Below are 15,587 nucleotides of genomic sequence, written 5' to 3'. Positions count from 1 at the left end.
AGAAGAAAGAAAGAAAAGATCCTGTGCTATCTGTAAGCAGTTTGTTAGTTTGCCCTGTGTCTGTGCGGGTTTTCCCCAGGGACTCCAGTTTCCTCCCACAGTTGAAAATGTACTGGGGTAGTAGGTTAATTGGGTGTAGTTGGGTGGGATGAGTTCGAGGGCTGGAAGGGCCTGTTATCGTGCTGTATGTCTAAAAAAAAATTTCACTTAGTTTTGCTGCCTGTACCCCTTCATATAGTTATTAAATAAATTTGGATGTATATTGTTGTGAGATGATAATGCTATCAATAGTTTCATATTGTTAGGAACTATGGTCACAGATGACCAAAATGGGTAATAAACACTGTTGCAATATTTGTGATAAAGATATAACTGGTTAAATAACAGTTATATTAGATATGTATTCGGAATACACATTAATTTTAATTTAAAGATACAGCATGGTTGTTTTATTGAAAGAAAAGTCCAATGGATTTTACTCTCTTAATACAGTATAAGGAAAATAATCTGAACACATTTAACAATGATAATATTTTAAGATAGGAATCTTTAAACAGTGTTTTTCAACCTTTATGGATGGTCTTTGTGTTAAGATTGCCACCCTCGCAATTATTAGTTCATTTCCAAAGAGGCCTTGTAACCATCAACAAACTTTTGGCTCTGGTGCACTCCTGAGTGACTTTTGAAAATGCTGCCACCAATTCTGTTAATATTAAACATTTTTCAAGAAAAGCTTGAATTTCCTAACATGCCCTCACAGGCTCCTCCTGGACATTGAAAATCCACTGAAATATTGGCTTTCCCTCACACTGCTGAAGATCCTATTTGATGACCAGTAAGTTTGTCACCATTTTGAAGACAAGCTGGACTATTCACAGCAGTAAATTGCCCAAGATCTACCACTCAGGCACCTCAGTAATCCAGTTTGTGGCCATTAACCCATTAATGTATATGAGGCCTTGTTCTCTACTTAAGTGCTGTGCTTTCCATGTTACAACAGGAATTACAATTCAAAGTTATTTTATTTCTGTGATATGCTCTTAGTCAACTTTTGACATTTATCGATAGATTGTACTCTATTTGCTGGCATGAACTTTGCTGATGCCCAATGACAGTATAAAATTCATGGACTAAATTTGAGAGCTGATGCCAACTGATGTCGTAGAAGCCATCTCCGGCACCTCGGATCTCCTGCCAGAAATAACTACAAGCTTAAAAGAAAAGTTCCAAGATAAACTCTTTTTGGCTTTCTGACTCTTCATCGTTGAACTAGGACAGACTTTCAGGTCCTTTGTGTTCACATAAAAGAAGTAGGGTAGCATATAAAAAATGTTTTGAAAGGAATTTTGGTCATTGAAAGGAGACAATGAAATGGGGCAATCTTGCCTTTGTTAGGCTGCTGGCCAGGTATTCCAATGTTTCACCTCCATTTCTTGAGGAAAACTGAAACAACTTGTTAAATATTTTATCAATAAAGCAGATCTCATGGTGCTAATCTGCACAACATCTTCAAATGGAAGGAAATGAAAATGCTGTTTGAGCATTTTGCATACATTTTAAGTGAACATTTCCAGAACTGGTGGTTTTCTTTCCATTTATCAAATATTCTCCGAGGGGGGGAAGAATAGATATGTATTTGGAATACACTTTAATTTAAATTTAAAGGTACAGCATGGTAACAGGCTCTTTCAATCCAAGAACCTGTGCTGTCCATCCTATGTGACCAAACCCATTCGTGTTTGGAACATGGGAGGAAACCGGAGAACGCAGAGGAAAACCACACAGGAGATAGGGTTTTATTACAGATGAGCGCATCAAAAAATTGCATGCTGTTTCTATAGGTTTAGTTATCCTGCATTTGAGTTTTCTGCATTGGAGATGTAATTACAAGGGGCAGCGATGGTGGAACAGTCTCTTAGAAACACAAGTGATGGAAAGAGAAAACCGGCTAATATTTCTACTTGGTCATTAGCCATTGACCTGTCCAGGAAAACTATACAGGTGCTGTTTTGGAGAAAGAATTGACAGCTGTTTTTTCTGCGAAAGGCATCCACTATAAAATTATGTGAAGCTAGTGAGGCCCCATGAAAATGTATCACACCATTGAGATTGGGCAATAGTTAGGGGAAGTGGCAGATGGGATACTCTTTTAAAAGTGAGCATTGCTATTGCATGTACTTGAGAGGTACTTCAAATGTAAAAACCTAATTTCTTATTTATTGTAATTAAGTACAGAGGCAAATAATTGGAATATTCATTTTTTTATTAATCTGGGTAAATGCAAACATCACAGCTGTCATATTTAGAGATGTGGCGTAAAATAATTAAGACAGGATATCTTTCTCAGGTAAATACTGAATAAATCTCGGTAAGAGATTTTATACCTCTCTGATTTCCACAAGATATCTGACATTATTTGAAGTTTTTAAAAAAATGGAAAGTGTATAAAAGTCAGAATCTTAGTTAATTTTGCTCAACCAGATTAAAATAAATGAAGCATGTTGTGGTTCATGATAATGAGAGATCCATTTAATAATTTTTGCCTCTATCCTTCGTTTCTTCATTCCCTCACTGGACCCCTGTCTTTTTGCCCCTATCTTAGCATCATAAACAGTAATTCATGGTTCTGGGGCATGGTTCTCAAGCATCTATCCATGGTCTTCTATTTTTTCTCTCTTCAATAAAAGCAGAATAGAAATTTAAATTCCCTTGGCTAAAAGGAAGGAAGGTAATAGAGCTTGTGTATTTAGTTAGATGAGGAGGTCCAACAACACGTCACAAAGCCTCAAAATTCTCAAATGTTTCCTGTTCTTGTGGCTCTGGACCTGTGTATTAAAACGAGTGCCATCAATGGTGGGAATATGCTGCATATCCTATTGAAAATATCATGATGCAAAAATATCTTGCCACTCGCCCCCTTCTTTCTCTGTCTCCCTTTCCCTGGTTTTACTTTTATTCTCCTTTATTAGTTGCTCCTGAACAATTATAAAGCAGCAAACAAAGGCTTGTTTTAGCAGCTCCCAGGCACTGCTGTTTAAATTACCTTTTCTGACAAAAAAGTGACTGTCAAGAGATTCTGTAATAGCCCCTCTGGACAGTTTTGGATGGTGCATGTATGGCAGTACAGACTTATCATTATGGTACCCATTCTCCAGTCGTTTATTTTTTTCAACTCTTAAACAATAGGTTGTTGATTGTGTGGACAAGGCCAGAACAATTATGTTCTGTGTTTAATGGTAGACCAGCATTTTAATGCCCTCTTTTAATAATGGTCTCATTATTGTTTTTTCTCTCTTTCTTTAGACTGGGCCTCGGGAGGAGGAATATTTTGTGGAGGTACGTCATTATTTTGCAAATTTAGATTAGCCCATCATGTTGTATGTGTGGCACAAAAAAAATTGCAGCTAATTAAAGCATCCAGATAGACCACTGGTATTCAAGCACATAATTTAAAAGGTAGCGTATATGATTGGCTGGTAAAAAGGTGGTAAAAAGAGGGGATTAGGCTAGTTGCTGTGGTAACTCCCACTTTCCATCTACACAGAACAATGCACTGTGTTTCTCTCCCACCTTGGTGCAGAAATTGGTTTTGTTTTGAGAGGAAAGTGCTTTATGATGAACTGGAATTCAGCCTAGCAGGATGGAGTTTTAAAGCTGTTAGAGGAGATCTCTGGGGATAACAGAGATGAAAGGTCATGGCAGACTCCATGGACACTAAAGGTCACTGCCTTTTACAACAATACTTTGTCCTCTGTGATTATTGGCTAAATGAAAGGTGCTAACTCATAAGGAAACAAATATCACAGCTTTACCAGGTGGATTCATCCAAAACGGCTTTCAAATCTCTCTTCCAAAAGGTTAAAGGAGCCTATTTTTAACATGCTTTTGTGGCTTTTTTTTATTACCCCTTCCAAGTCCAGTTTATCTCATTCAATCTTATCAACACCTTCCAGCAAAAAAAAAGAAAATTATCTATAACTTTATGCAGGTGATTTTAGCAGAAGACTGTTCAGTGATTAAAGTCAAGCTTGGAAGGAGTCAAAACTTCGAGGGTTGTGCAGGAATTCAGAATTATTGCTCTATCTCCTCGGATACTGTTGGGGAAGAAAGCACTGGTGTGTGTGTGTGTGTGTGTGTGTGTGTGTGTGTGTGTGTGTGTGTGTGTGTGTGTGTGTGTGTGTGTGTGTGTGTGTGTGTGTGTGTGTGTGTGTGTGTGTGTGTGTGTGTGTGTGTGTGTGTGTGTGTGTGGGGGGGGGGTGGGGGGGTGTGGTTGCATCTTTTTGTCTCTAAGATCTGTACTCTCAGTTCTCAGTCAGCCCCCTCCTGGATATCTCCTCAAGTGCTTGACATTGTTAGCCATTCCTTTGCTGTATTTTCCTTCTTCTTGCTGACGTTGAACTGGAGCAAATGAGACCTCCAGTGAAACTCTATTGGTGAGATGGGCAATGGCACTCTGCAGGAAGATAAATGAGGTCAAGGGAAAGGTGATGAGTCAAATCCAAAAGAGACCAGCGCAGGATGCCCTGGAGAAACATCAGCATCCCCTGCATGTCACTTAAGAGATCATTTCTTGCCCACTTTTAAGGAGTCAGCATTGACAATTGAGTTAAACAAGAAAGTATGCAGATGCTGGGGTTGAGTCCAATAACAAAAGTGTTGGAGGAACTTGGCAGGCCATGCAGGTCAGGGCCCAGGCCCGAAACGTTGGTTGCCCTTTATTTCATCTGGATGCTGCGTGGCCTGCTGAGTTTCTCCAGCATGTTTGTTTATTGTAGCTGTGACAATTGGAAGCATTCTTCTATGTCAGAAGGTTTCAGGATTAACTGTGAATACAAACACTTCAACTAAAGAAAGCTACTCCAATATCCAATGCACATTTGAGGGAGCTTTGTATTAAGGATGGATGTTAAACTAATACTGCTATTGGCACTAATTTAAAGATCAGAGGGACTATAACCCAAGTATTCTGGCTAATATTTATTCCTCAGTAAACAATGATTTTTTTTTACTGCAATGCCGGGAAAATTGCTGAAAAAATTAACATAATTACTGCCTGTGTGGTCATTCACACTGGGTACCTTTTTAGACTGCAAGTACCTGAGTGCAACAGTCCTGGGGTGGGGGTTGGGGGGGTGGGGGGGGGAGACGGGTGGTGGTTGGACGGGCAGTTGAGTGAATGAACGACAATGAATTTTTCCAGTACGATTTACACTGTAGACTTCCTCCAAAAAGTTGTAGGGGTCCTGCACATTCTTTTTTAGACAGCCCGTGTAGCGGCAAAATTCATTTATTGTGCCGTTACATGCCTGCAGTCTAAAACCCCTATTATTAAAACAAATAATCTGGTCATTTTTGTATTGTTTTATAAGATTGCTGTAGACAATTTAGCTGCCAAGCATTATAAAACTGTCTACTCCCCAAAAGGATTAATTTGCTGTAGATTAGGGTGAAATGTCCTGAATTTACAGTGGGTGGTTTAAAAGCACAAGTCATTTCTCCTTTTGCATTTTCACCCCAATTGCCTTTCACTTGGGAGATGTACTTTTGACATTCAAAGTCGTTAGGTTGTTGTTGAAGGATTGAATGGATGTAAAATGGATTCTGTTTATTCATCAGGGTAATAGTGAAATACACACAAATGTCTGTGTTAACCTCAGTAATGCAACCAGGGATCTGATAGAGAAAGTGAAATGAATTTTACTTTTTCCAGTAATGCTATTATTGCACACCTGACAAAGTTAATGAAATTCCAAAATCTCCAGTGGTTACTGTGGGATTATATATACAATATGCAACATATGTAGTCTGGGTGGTTAAACATCAGGAGTCTTCATTTCTGGGTCTATGAGAAATACAAAACCTGCAGATGCTGGAATTTTTTAAAATTTAATTTTTTAAACATTTATTTTTAAATTTAAACATGGTAAACAGGTCCTTTCAGCCCATGAGCCCGTGCCACCCAATTATACTCAACTAACTTGCAACTCTTGGTAGGTTTTGTACAGTGGGAGGAAACCAGAACCCCCGGGGGAAAACCCACACCGACACGGGGAGAACATGTGAACACCTTGCAGATAGCATGGGATTTGAACGCCGGTCCTCATCACTAGTGCTGTAATAGCATTGCGTTAACTGCCGCGCTAATCATGGCACCCTGATCTTGAGCAGGCAACAAGAAGCTGGCATCATCCACGACTCTTTATCAAGACTAAAGTAGAAAGGGATAACGTCAGGTGTGTAAAGCAGGGAAAAAAAAAGGGGGAGAGGAGAAGAAGTTGGGGACGGGCTAAAATGTGGTTGGGTATTGGACAGAAGGATGGAGAAATGCAGGGATGGGTAGAGGGAGATACCACTGAGTGGGGAATAAGTAAAGAAGAAATAGAAACAATGGAATCATTTAGAGATGGGGGTTACCTAAAACTGAAAAAAAAATGGTGGCATGGTTTGCGTAACAGTCAGTGCAATGTCTTTAAGTGCAGCGACCCAGGTTTGAATCCAGCAATGTCTGTAAGGAGTTTGTACGTTCTCTCTGTGTATGAGGGTTTCCCTCATCTGCTTCAGTTTCCTCTCAGCCTTCAGATTGTATTGGGTTTGTAGATTGATTGATGCATTTGGGTGGCATGGCCTCATGGGCTGGAAGGGTCTGTTGCTGTGCTGTAAGTCTAATTTTAAATTTGTGTCATTGGGTTTTGACGCTGTTCAGGAGGAGTATGATATTTTCCTCAAGTTTATATTTGGTCTAATCCTGGCAATGGATTTGGCTGAGCACAGGCATGTCTGTGTGGGGATGATCAAGGGAATTAAAAAAGTTAGCACTTGGGAGGTGCAAAGGTAAAGTTTCCATTATTGTCATGTAATACTACATTCAGAATGTAACATACATGAAATTCTTTAACTTTTGTCTACTGTAAGGCAGTCAGAGAGTTGCCACTTTGTCACAGAAACCTCCAGCACCTGGTGTTCCTAGGTGCACAGTGAAGTGGACACCCAATATGTGTTTTGTCTCAACGATGCAGCGGAGGCCACACCCAGTGGAGCAGATGTAGTAGGTTAGGTTGGATCATGTGCACTTAAACCACTACATCACCTGATAGGTCTGTTTGTGGTCCTGGATGAAGATGAAGGAAGAGATGTAGAGACGTTTTGCACTTTTTGCCACTACAACTGGAGATGCCTCAGCAGACGGAAGAGTGGATGGTTGAGTGGACTAGGGAGTCTGCAAAGGCTGTCATTGCAAAAACTGAATGGGGTTTGGAAGGGCTAGGTGGAGCTGGGGGTGGGTCATGCTGAAATTGGCATGTGTCGGAGGTTGGTGTGTCGGATGTGGAGGTGGGTATGGTAAGAAGTGAGTACCAAAGAGACTCTGTCCTTGTTCTTCCCAGGGTAGGTGGGGTGAGAATTGTCGTATGAGAAATAAAGAAAGTGCGGGTTAGGATTTTATCCAGGATATTTGGGGGAAATCCACATTTATTAAAGAAGGAGGATATTTCACTACAACAGCACAGTACAGGCCCTTCAGCCCATGATGTTGTGGCAAGCCACCAAAAGAAAGCAAAAAAAAACATTGATGTTATTTCATGTCTTAAGATCCATGTATCCATAGGATGACTGGAATGCTGAAAAGAACTGAGGTTATTTTGTCAGTTGATAGGTCAAAAAGGGTGACATTTAAAAATAACAATTGGACCATGACTTTACTGAAATTACTCATTCAAATTGTTGCCATTAATTGGGAGGTTAAGTGGGAAATGGTAAAAGGATTTATACTGGACTTCATGTCCTTTTTCTAGCACAACAGCAAATGAGATGCTTCTGAAATATTGCCCACTGTCATAATATTTTACAAAGTGCATTCACTGATTTGCACGCTCAAGTGGCGATGTAACAATGACCAGATTATATGTTTTGAAAATATAATTTGTACAATTAATATTGACCAGGTCACCAGGGATAATCCCTTTGAAACAATGCCACGTATCTTTCATCTGCACCCAAATAAATAGATGATAACTCAGGTTAAGAGTTATCATTTAAAAGTACATCCAACAAAATAAAACTTCCTCATTACTGCAGCGTGATGCCATCTGATATGTTTATACTCGCATACATAGAGTGGGATTTGAGTCTATGCCCCCCTGACCTTGTGTTAGGAACTGCTACCAGATGATACACAGTTGACTTCTGAAATCTAAGCTGAGACTTTGATATTTACTGTTTTGCTATGTATTAATAAGAATAGGAGCAAGGAGTTGAATCTGTATGATTTTGCTGTGGTTTGATTAGAGCAAAGTGTTCTTGTATCTATCCATTTGTTATGTGGCTGCAGGTCTGCCAGGTACAACTAACAATATGTCAATAATGTGTTTTGTTGTGTGTTTAAGTGTTTAATTCTACAAGGGCCACAAGTGACATTCATGTGTTGTCAAATCTGGTTTGATCCTAAACAAATAATGGCAAGAATGAACACAATAGTGAATTAAGAAATAACAAAAAAAAAGCAATCTGTAGTGGAAAAGAAGAAAGGTGTTGAATGCAATGACATTTTGAAATTAATAAATGATCATACCGTAATGCTGGCAAGAGTATAAAATGTGGTGATATCGCTGTATATCATTTTTACAAGACGAGAATCATTGAAATGTCTTTTAAAGCATTGTATAGGAACTTTGCTTTGTTAATTTTACACAGATTGAGAGTGAAAACTTAAATTTTTGAAAGGGGTTCTGAGATACTGAAATGGCTCTTGCTTTTATGAGAGCTGGCTCCTTTGCCTGCTGCTAACATATAACTGTTGCTCAGTTCTTCATTCTCCTCGCCAGCTGCAAGCTGCCCTGGAATAAACTGGTGTGTGGCGAAAATACAATGGTTCTCTGTAAAATCCAAATGACTTCTGCATTGGCAATATAATAAACAGCTGCTGCATGTGACAGTATCCTACACTAATGTCCTTCACTGGGAAAGAGGATTGAAAACTTTAAATAACTTTATTAACTTTTGTTTCCTGAGAAGTGATGGCATTTCTATAATCTAAGTCTTAACATGCAGCACAACATTATATAATGAAAGTCTATCTGGCTTAAGGGCCAACCGTTGTTTAGAAAACCATGACATGTATGGATTTTCTCTTCTCCAAAGGCCTCCCCTTCCCCCTGAAATGAGGAATGGGCCTTTGGACACCAACACTTGTATTTCACTCAGGTTAGTGAAATTGCTTTTCATGATTTGTGCTCAATTTAGAGACTCCTTAACCTCAACACATAATTTAAAAAAATATAAAATAGATAGTTGATGTTTACAAAATATCTTACTGAAATTAGATTCTGAATATTGCTATGTTGCTGTTAATTTTCTTAGCTTTTAAATAGCACTCAAATGATGTACTTAGGTAGGTCATTAAAGAGCAGACTGTACATTTTGTACCATTACCTTTTAAACCCAGACAACTTCCTAGGTCCAACAGATGTGAAAGAAAGGAATTATACAGCAAAGGGCATTGTGAACACCAGCAACTGCTATCAGAACATCACGTGCTGGTTTCTTTTTCTCGTCTTCTTGAGTTGATATCGACTGCATGTTGCAAAAACAACTGTGACTTTAGAGATGCTAGGCAATTAACCATTTCAATATCAATTCTATGTCTTTTTTTTATTGTCACCCACAGTCATGATTTTAAAACATATATATCATTGATGATTTCTGAAGAGCAGTAGCAATGTTAACTATCATCCCTTTTAATGGTAACTCCTTAACATTTGCAATCAAGATGATTGGTGAATGTGAAATCATTCTAGCTGTTTATGGGAAAAGCAACTAACTCTGATTTATCAAAGGAAATGTATTATCTGCTTTAAAATAGTCCAGAATACTTGACATGAATTTGAGTAGACTAGAATGTTATCAGTGTGTTAACATGAGAGACCAAGACTTAAATGTTGTCCATTGAGTTTAATTGAATTACTGTTAGAAGCAGAGTTCAGTACCCTGATTTGTGACTATGGGATGCTTTTGGCTCTACCCACCACAGATGGATTTTCTGATCTTACTCTTGCATGCTCCAGCTTTAATTTTAAGTTTCTTTAATTGTCACTATATCCTGCCATATCCTCCAACACCACAATGTTCTACAAGCCATCAACTCTGCCTCAAAGAAAGCAAATCCTTTGTATTACCTGAACAAATTCCTTTGTTATTTAAATACAGATGTGGATCACACCTATGCTCTCAACATGGAATACAGGCTCGAGCAGTGCACTGAATGTAATCTTATTTGTTCTGGACCCATTCTGATGTATCATTGTGATAGGATTATGACAGGAGGAAAGGCTATTTGACTCTTCCTCTGTCACATTGATGATTACATGGGTGCTGCCTCATGCACCCAGGATGAGCTTGTCAATTTTATCCACTTTGTTGCTAACTTTTACCCTGACCTCAAATCCACTTGGTCCATTTCAAGCAGCACTCTTCTCTCTCTCTCTCTCTCTCTCTCTCTCTCTCTCTCTCTCTCTCTCTCTCTCTCTCTCTCTCTCTCTCTTCTCTCTCTCTCTCTCTCTCTCTCTCTCTCAGGGCAAACAACCTCTCTATCGGCATTTTCTACAATCCCACAACTCCCACATTTACTTTCACTAGATCTCTTCACAATCTGTCCCCTGGAAGGATTCCATTCATCTTTCACAATTCCTCCATCTCCATCTGTTCCTACGATGAGGTTGTTCATTCCAGATCATTCAAGATGTTCTCCTTCAAAAAAAAAAGTGGCTTCTCCTCCACCACCATCAATCAACTCAGCCTTACCCGCATCTCCTCTAGATGTAACAAGGACAGGATTCCCCACCAAATAGCCTGAATATGCCTGAGATTGTTTGAACCCAGAAGGTAAGCAGGCTCAGGACTGGTCAATACTTGGAGGGGAGACTGCCTAGGAACATCAGATGCTGTAGGTTTCTGTGAAGGGTGCTGGACAAAATGGTGACTCTGTCTGCCTTATGGTAGGCAAATGTTAAAGAATTTCATGTATATTACATTCTAAATGTAATATTACGTGTCAATAATAGAACCTTTACCCTTGGCCTCACCCACTATCTCACCAGCCTTGCATACAACATATGATCCTCCAGAATCTCATCACCAGACACATCTTCCCCTCTCCGACTTCTGCAGGGATGGCTCCCTCAGTGACTCCCTTGTCCACTCATCCCTTCTCCCTAATTGCCCTCTTGTTACAAACCCCTGTGACTGCAGGAAGTGCTACACTTGTGCCCACACCACCTCCTTAATCATGATTCGGGGCCCCAAACAATCTTTCTAAGCAAAACAACACCACATGTGAATTGGCATGTACTGCATCCAGTCCTCCTATTGCAGACTCCTCTACATTTAACTGACTGGATGCATACTGGGAGATTGTTTAATTGAGCACCTTCATTCTGACCGCTGCAATAGCAGGGACCTCCCAGTGGCCAACCATTTCAATTCTGCGCCCCACACCCATGGCATCATGTACTGGCAAACACTTACCAACCAGATGGCATTAACACTGACTTCTCTGGTTTCCTTTAGGCCCTCCCCATCTCTCTCTTTTTTCCTATTGTTCTATTTTCCACCAGCTCCACACCCCCTTCCCTCTCTATTCAGAGAGCTATCCCTTTCTCCTTTCACTTCTCAGATTTTTTTTCTCTTCTGCCCTCTCACCCATATCATCCTATGATATCTTGCCTGTGGGCCTATGCTCCTTCCCCTGCCCTGTCTTCTACTGTTTCCCACCTGCTTTTTGCTCAAACCTTGTTGAAAGGCTCAGGCTCAAAATGCTAATTACATACCTTTGCTAAATAATGAATGCAGCATAATTTACTGAGTTTCTCTAGCACTTTTGTGTATTGAACTGCAATCAGAACGTCTGCAGACTTTGTTTGATTTCAGATCTCCACCCAAGGTTCCATCTCCATTTTTGATTGATGTGCCCCAGATGGGATCTGATCAAGGCACTGTATATCTGAAACATTACTTTCTCACTTTTGTAAATTCCTTTATGTAAAGGGAAAATGCTTTAATATCTTCTTGAATTACATTTTTATACTCATGCACTCACTTCTGGTCATTTGTATGCATGAACGTTCAAATTCCAATGCTTCTCTGCTTAAACTCTCTGACCAATAATTTGATTTGTTTTTCTAAAGATCTAGAATTGATGAGTTTTGGGTTCAATCCTAACTACATAATTTTGCTCACTTGTTTAATCAGAGAAACAAAATAGTCAATTATTTGCAGTGTCCTGGATGAAATTGACCATCCCTATTTGAGAATAATGAAACAAATGGGAGGTGCGTGATGAAGAACAGGGTTTAGGGAAAACAGATATATACTGCCCATATGTGGAAGCAGCATAATATGCACAATATTATCCAGAGGAAATAGTGAAAATGCTGCAAATATTGAGAAGATAGATACAGATGGCGAATAATAAAGCATGTGCATGCAGATGTGCAATGAGATGATAAAGTAGATGATACTTGAGGGGAACAGTAGGATGCAAAGTTACAGGACTTACCACATGATTCTTGGTGAAGAACAGTTGAAAATTAGAGGCAGTCTTTGAAATAAGGAGATTAGTAGTGGGTTGCAACATGACATATGGGAATATCTCTGATGGGGGTACCCTTTCCTTTTTTTTTATCTATGATTAAATGGTAACCACAACTTAAGTTAAATGTTATAATTTAATGGTTAACAGTTGAAACCATTGTTGATATCACAATCATTCTTTAACCTATTACCAGTAATTTTTTTTTGAGGGTGAATTTAGTACTGTAGGCATTACATTATTTAAATGGTATAATTACTTCAAATGAAAATGCATAACAAACTTAGTATAAATTGAAAGTTGCCTTGTATCAAATGGCCTTTATAGTTGTGTCTGTGTATTTACTTTATATTGATATGTCTGATAAATTTTCACATATTGAGATGATACATACTGAATTATATAAATTGTTGTTCAAATGTCTAAATTAAATTCAATTGTTTTCTCATGTCTGTAAAGATACCTAGTGCCTAGGTCAACTAGAAGGTATCTTTAAATGTTACAAACTAACCAACCCTCGATGATACAGTAAAACCTCGTTAGAACGCGATAGTTGGGTCCAAGATTTCATACTGCGTTACAGCTGAGTAGCAGAACAGATGCAGGGGTGGCCGTCACGGGACGTTGGGGCAGGGGCGGCCAGTGCGGGATCTCGGGGCAGGGGTGGCCACCAAGGGACATCAGGGCTACTCCTGCCCCGAAGTCTTGGGCAGGGGGGCAGGGGCAGCGGGGAGGGGGCTGTCAGGCGTGGGGAGTTGGGTCGCCGGCTGTTTGTCATCAGCCTGCCCCTTAGCAGTTTGGGGGTCCACAGATTTTGCGATTTTGTGGATTAATGAATCGCATTCTCATGAGGTTTCACTGTACTAATACAGGAATAGCAATGGAAAATTCACCAGACAGTGGTAAATTCAAAATAATAGTTTTTATTAAACAATTAATCACATAACAATTCTTACTTAACTCTAAAATTAACCCCACTAAGCGTGAATGTAATTATATAAATGTGTTGATGATCAAATTTCAAACCATTGCAGTTTAGAAATCAATTCTGAAAAGTCAGTTTTAGGGTCCAGTATTTTAAAGTCTTGATGAACTTGAAGGTCTGTTAGATTGTAGTTCAGAAGTGATTACGAAGCATTGTTCTTTTAATTTGCTTAAAGAAGTAATGAAATGTTTGTTAACTTTGATTCAGTCCTTAGACTGTTCAAGCTCACTAATCTTATTGAGCTATTTTCCCAGGAAGAGATTTCTTTTTAAACTCACACTGGTGATCTTCAACTCCCTCTTAGCTTCTTAAGAGTTCTGGAGTCTTTTACCAAAATGAGGATGCACTCTTTGATTTCTTAAAAGAGAAGTCGGAAGTGGTCTTCCTTTTGAAATCCACTTTGTTTTCTGTATTCCCCTTTTGTTAGGAGTATCACACACTAGCACCTATTCCAGTTACTGTAATTCATCCTTTTGTTTTCATAGGTCTAACACCAGTGTGTCCCACAGGGTATCCCCATCTCCTATTTCAGCTACTATAATTCAATCCCTTGCTTCACAAAGGTCTAATACCAGTGTTTCAGCTACTGTGATATAGTATAGACCAGTATCTACCTCCCGTTCTTGAGATTACTCTTTTACTCCTGTGTGTGCCACAGGGTCTTGACTTCTAAACTTCTGCCATCTTCAGATTCAAATTGTCTGAATTTGACAATCTATTTCTCCAAATCATGTGACATTTACATCATCAATGACGACAGTTCCAATTCTTTGAAATCATGTGACCATTTACTGGAATCTTTAATAGCTGTTAACAACAGTTTCTTGGAAATCATGTGATCTTCATATCGCTGGTTTGTAGACGTCACGACTCCAAAAGGTTACAGCGCTTCTGAATGTATTGTATGGGTGTGTGTGTTACCCTGTTCCAAACCTACTACATTACTTAAGACATATTTATAAGAAATATTAGCTTAACCTTAACCAAAATATTACTATTAACACAGATCCATTACACAAGTAAACTACTTAAGACTGAGTGAAAGAATTTATTGACAACTTGTATGTCTCCCTCGGAATAGCTGATTCTGATAATGGATGTCTGAATTCCATATCTTAGCATTAACATTCTTTACCTGGATGTGCGCAAAGTAAGTTATTCCTCCACACGTTTGACTGTAATTCAATGAAATTCCAGTTCTTGCAAATTCAAGCTTGCTTGGCAATCAAGTCATCAAATCTTCAGAAGGAATTGTTGGGTAGAGAAACATGATTGCTGTTTCTCTTTGCTTCACTATCTTTCTTCCCTTCCTTCCTGATTTACTATGAGTTTGATGAATCTTTTGAATTCTCTAGTACGATGGCAGTGGGGGCTTAGTTATTGACTGCATTCAAAACAATGGTTGATAGATTTCTGAGCATTAATGGAATCAAGGTGTGTGGTGATTGGGCTGAAAAAAATGATACTGCAGGTCAAAGAATGATGCTGAATGCAGGACCAACGTGGTCAGGTCAAATGGCATATTTCTGTTCCGAATTCTTACATAACATATGGAATATAAAACATAAGTACAGGATACAAACAGGCCCTTTGGCCCTTAATGTCTGTGCCTACTCAGATGGCAAGCTAAATGAATCCCATTTGCCTGCACATGATCAGTTTATGTTCTTGTATTACTGGTGTAATCAACTGCAATCCCACCTCAGATAAGTAAACCAATCTAGACCTAGGATAATTTTGAATGGCTTTTTTGAGACATTCCCATCTTGTCTGGTTCAGCACAATACCAAACAATGTATTAGTGCATTCCCATCATGAGAATTAACACTCAGTCAATAATGAAATAGTTATTTTAAATCTTTATTGAATTAAGCCATGCCTTTTAAACTAATTAAAGTTTTATTCTTTCAATTTGTGTGGTTATAATGCCAAAGTTAAATAGTGCAAAGTGCAAACTTGATAAGGAAAATCTACCATGCAAGCTTTTTGCTTCTTTATCGACGTCTGCTTCTGAATCCAATT

At 39.0% G+C, this 15,587-nt stretch overlaps 1 protein-coding gene and 1 long non-coding RNA gene across 41 annotated transcripts in view; one reads left to right on the top strand and one right to left on the bottom strand.

Moving 5' to 3' along the window:
• Window positions 1–15,587, top strand: part of sox6 (SRY-box transcription factor 6) — a 676,057-nt gene that overhangs the window by 187,348 nt on the left and 473,122 nt on the right. For 30 of the 40 annotated variants that reach the window (XM_069897942.1, XM_069897852.1, XM_069897905.1 and 27 more), the window contains 2 exons: window positions 3,304–3,336; window positions 9,136–9,198. In XM_069897942.1, coding sequence (XP_069754043.1) covers window positions 9,155–9,198 — 44 coding nt within the window. In that variant the 5' untranslated portion in view covers window positions 3,304–3,336; window positions 9,136–9,154. The remainder of the gene's footprint in view (window positions 1–3,303; window positions 3,337–9,135; window positions 9,199–15,587) is intronic. The other 10 variants (XM_069898041.1, XM_069898034.1, XM_069898015.1 and 7 more) reach the window with 1 other exon arrangement.
• LOC138743199 (uncharacterized) lies at window positions 2,518–12,689 on the bottom strand. The gene is made up of 3 exons (XR_011344722.1): window positions 12,548–12,689; window positions 9,427–9,567; window positions 2,518–2,675 (listed from the first exon to the last, which is right to left on the bottom strand). It is a non-coding gene; the product is annotated as an uncharacterized lncRNA (long non-coding RNA).

Source organism: Narcine bancroftii, chromosome 1 (genome assembly GCF_036971445.1).
Source record: "Narcine bancroftii isolate sNarBan1 chromosome 1, sNarBan1.hap1, whole genome shotgun sequence".
NCBI lineage: Eukaryota > Metazoa > Chordata > Chondrichthyes > Torpediniformes > Narcinidae > Narcine > Narcine bancroftii.
Note: the sequence above shows the minus strand (reverse complement) of the source record. Positions and strands in the feature narration are given on the sequence as shown.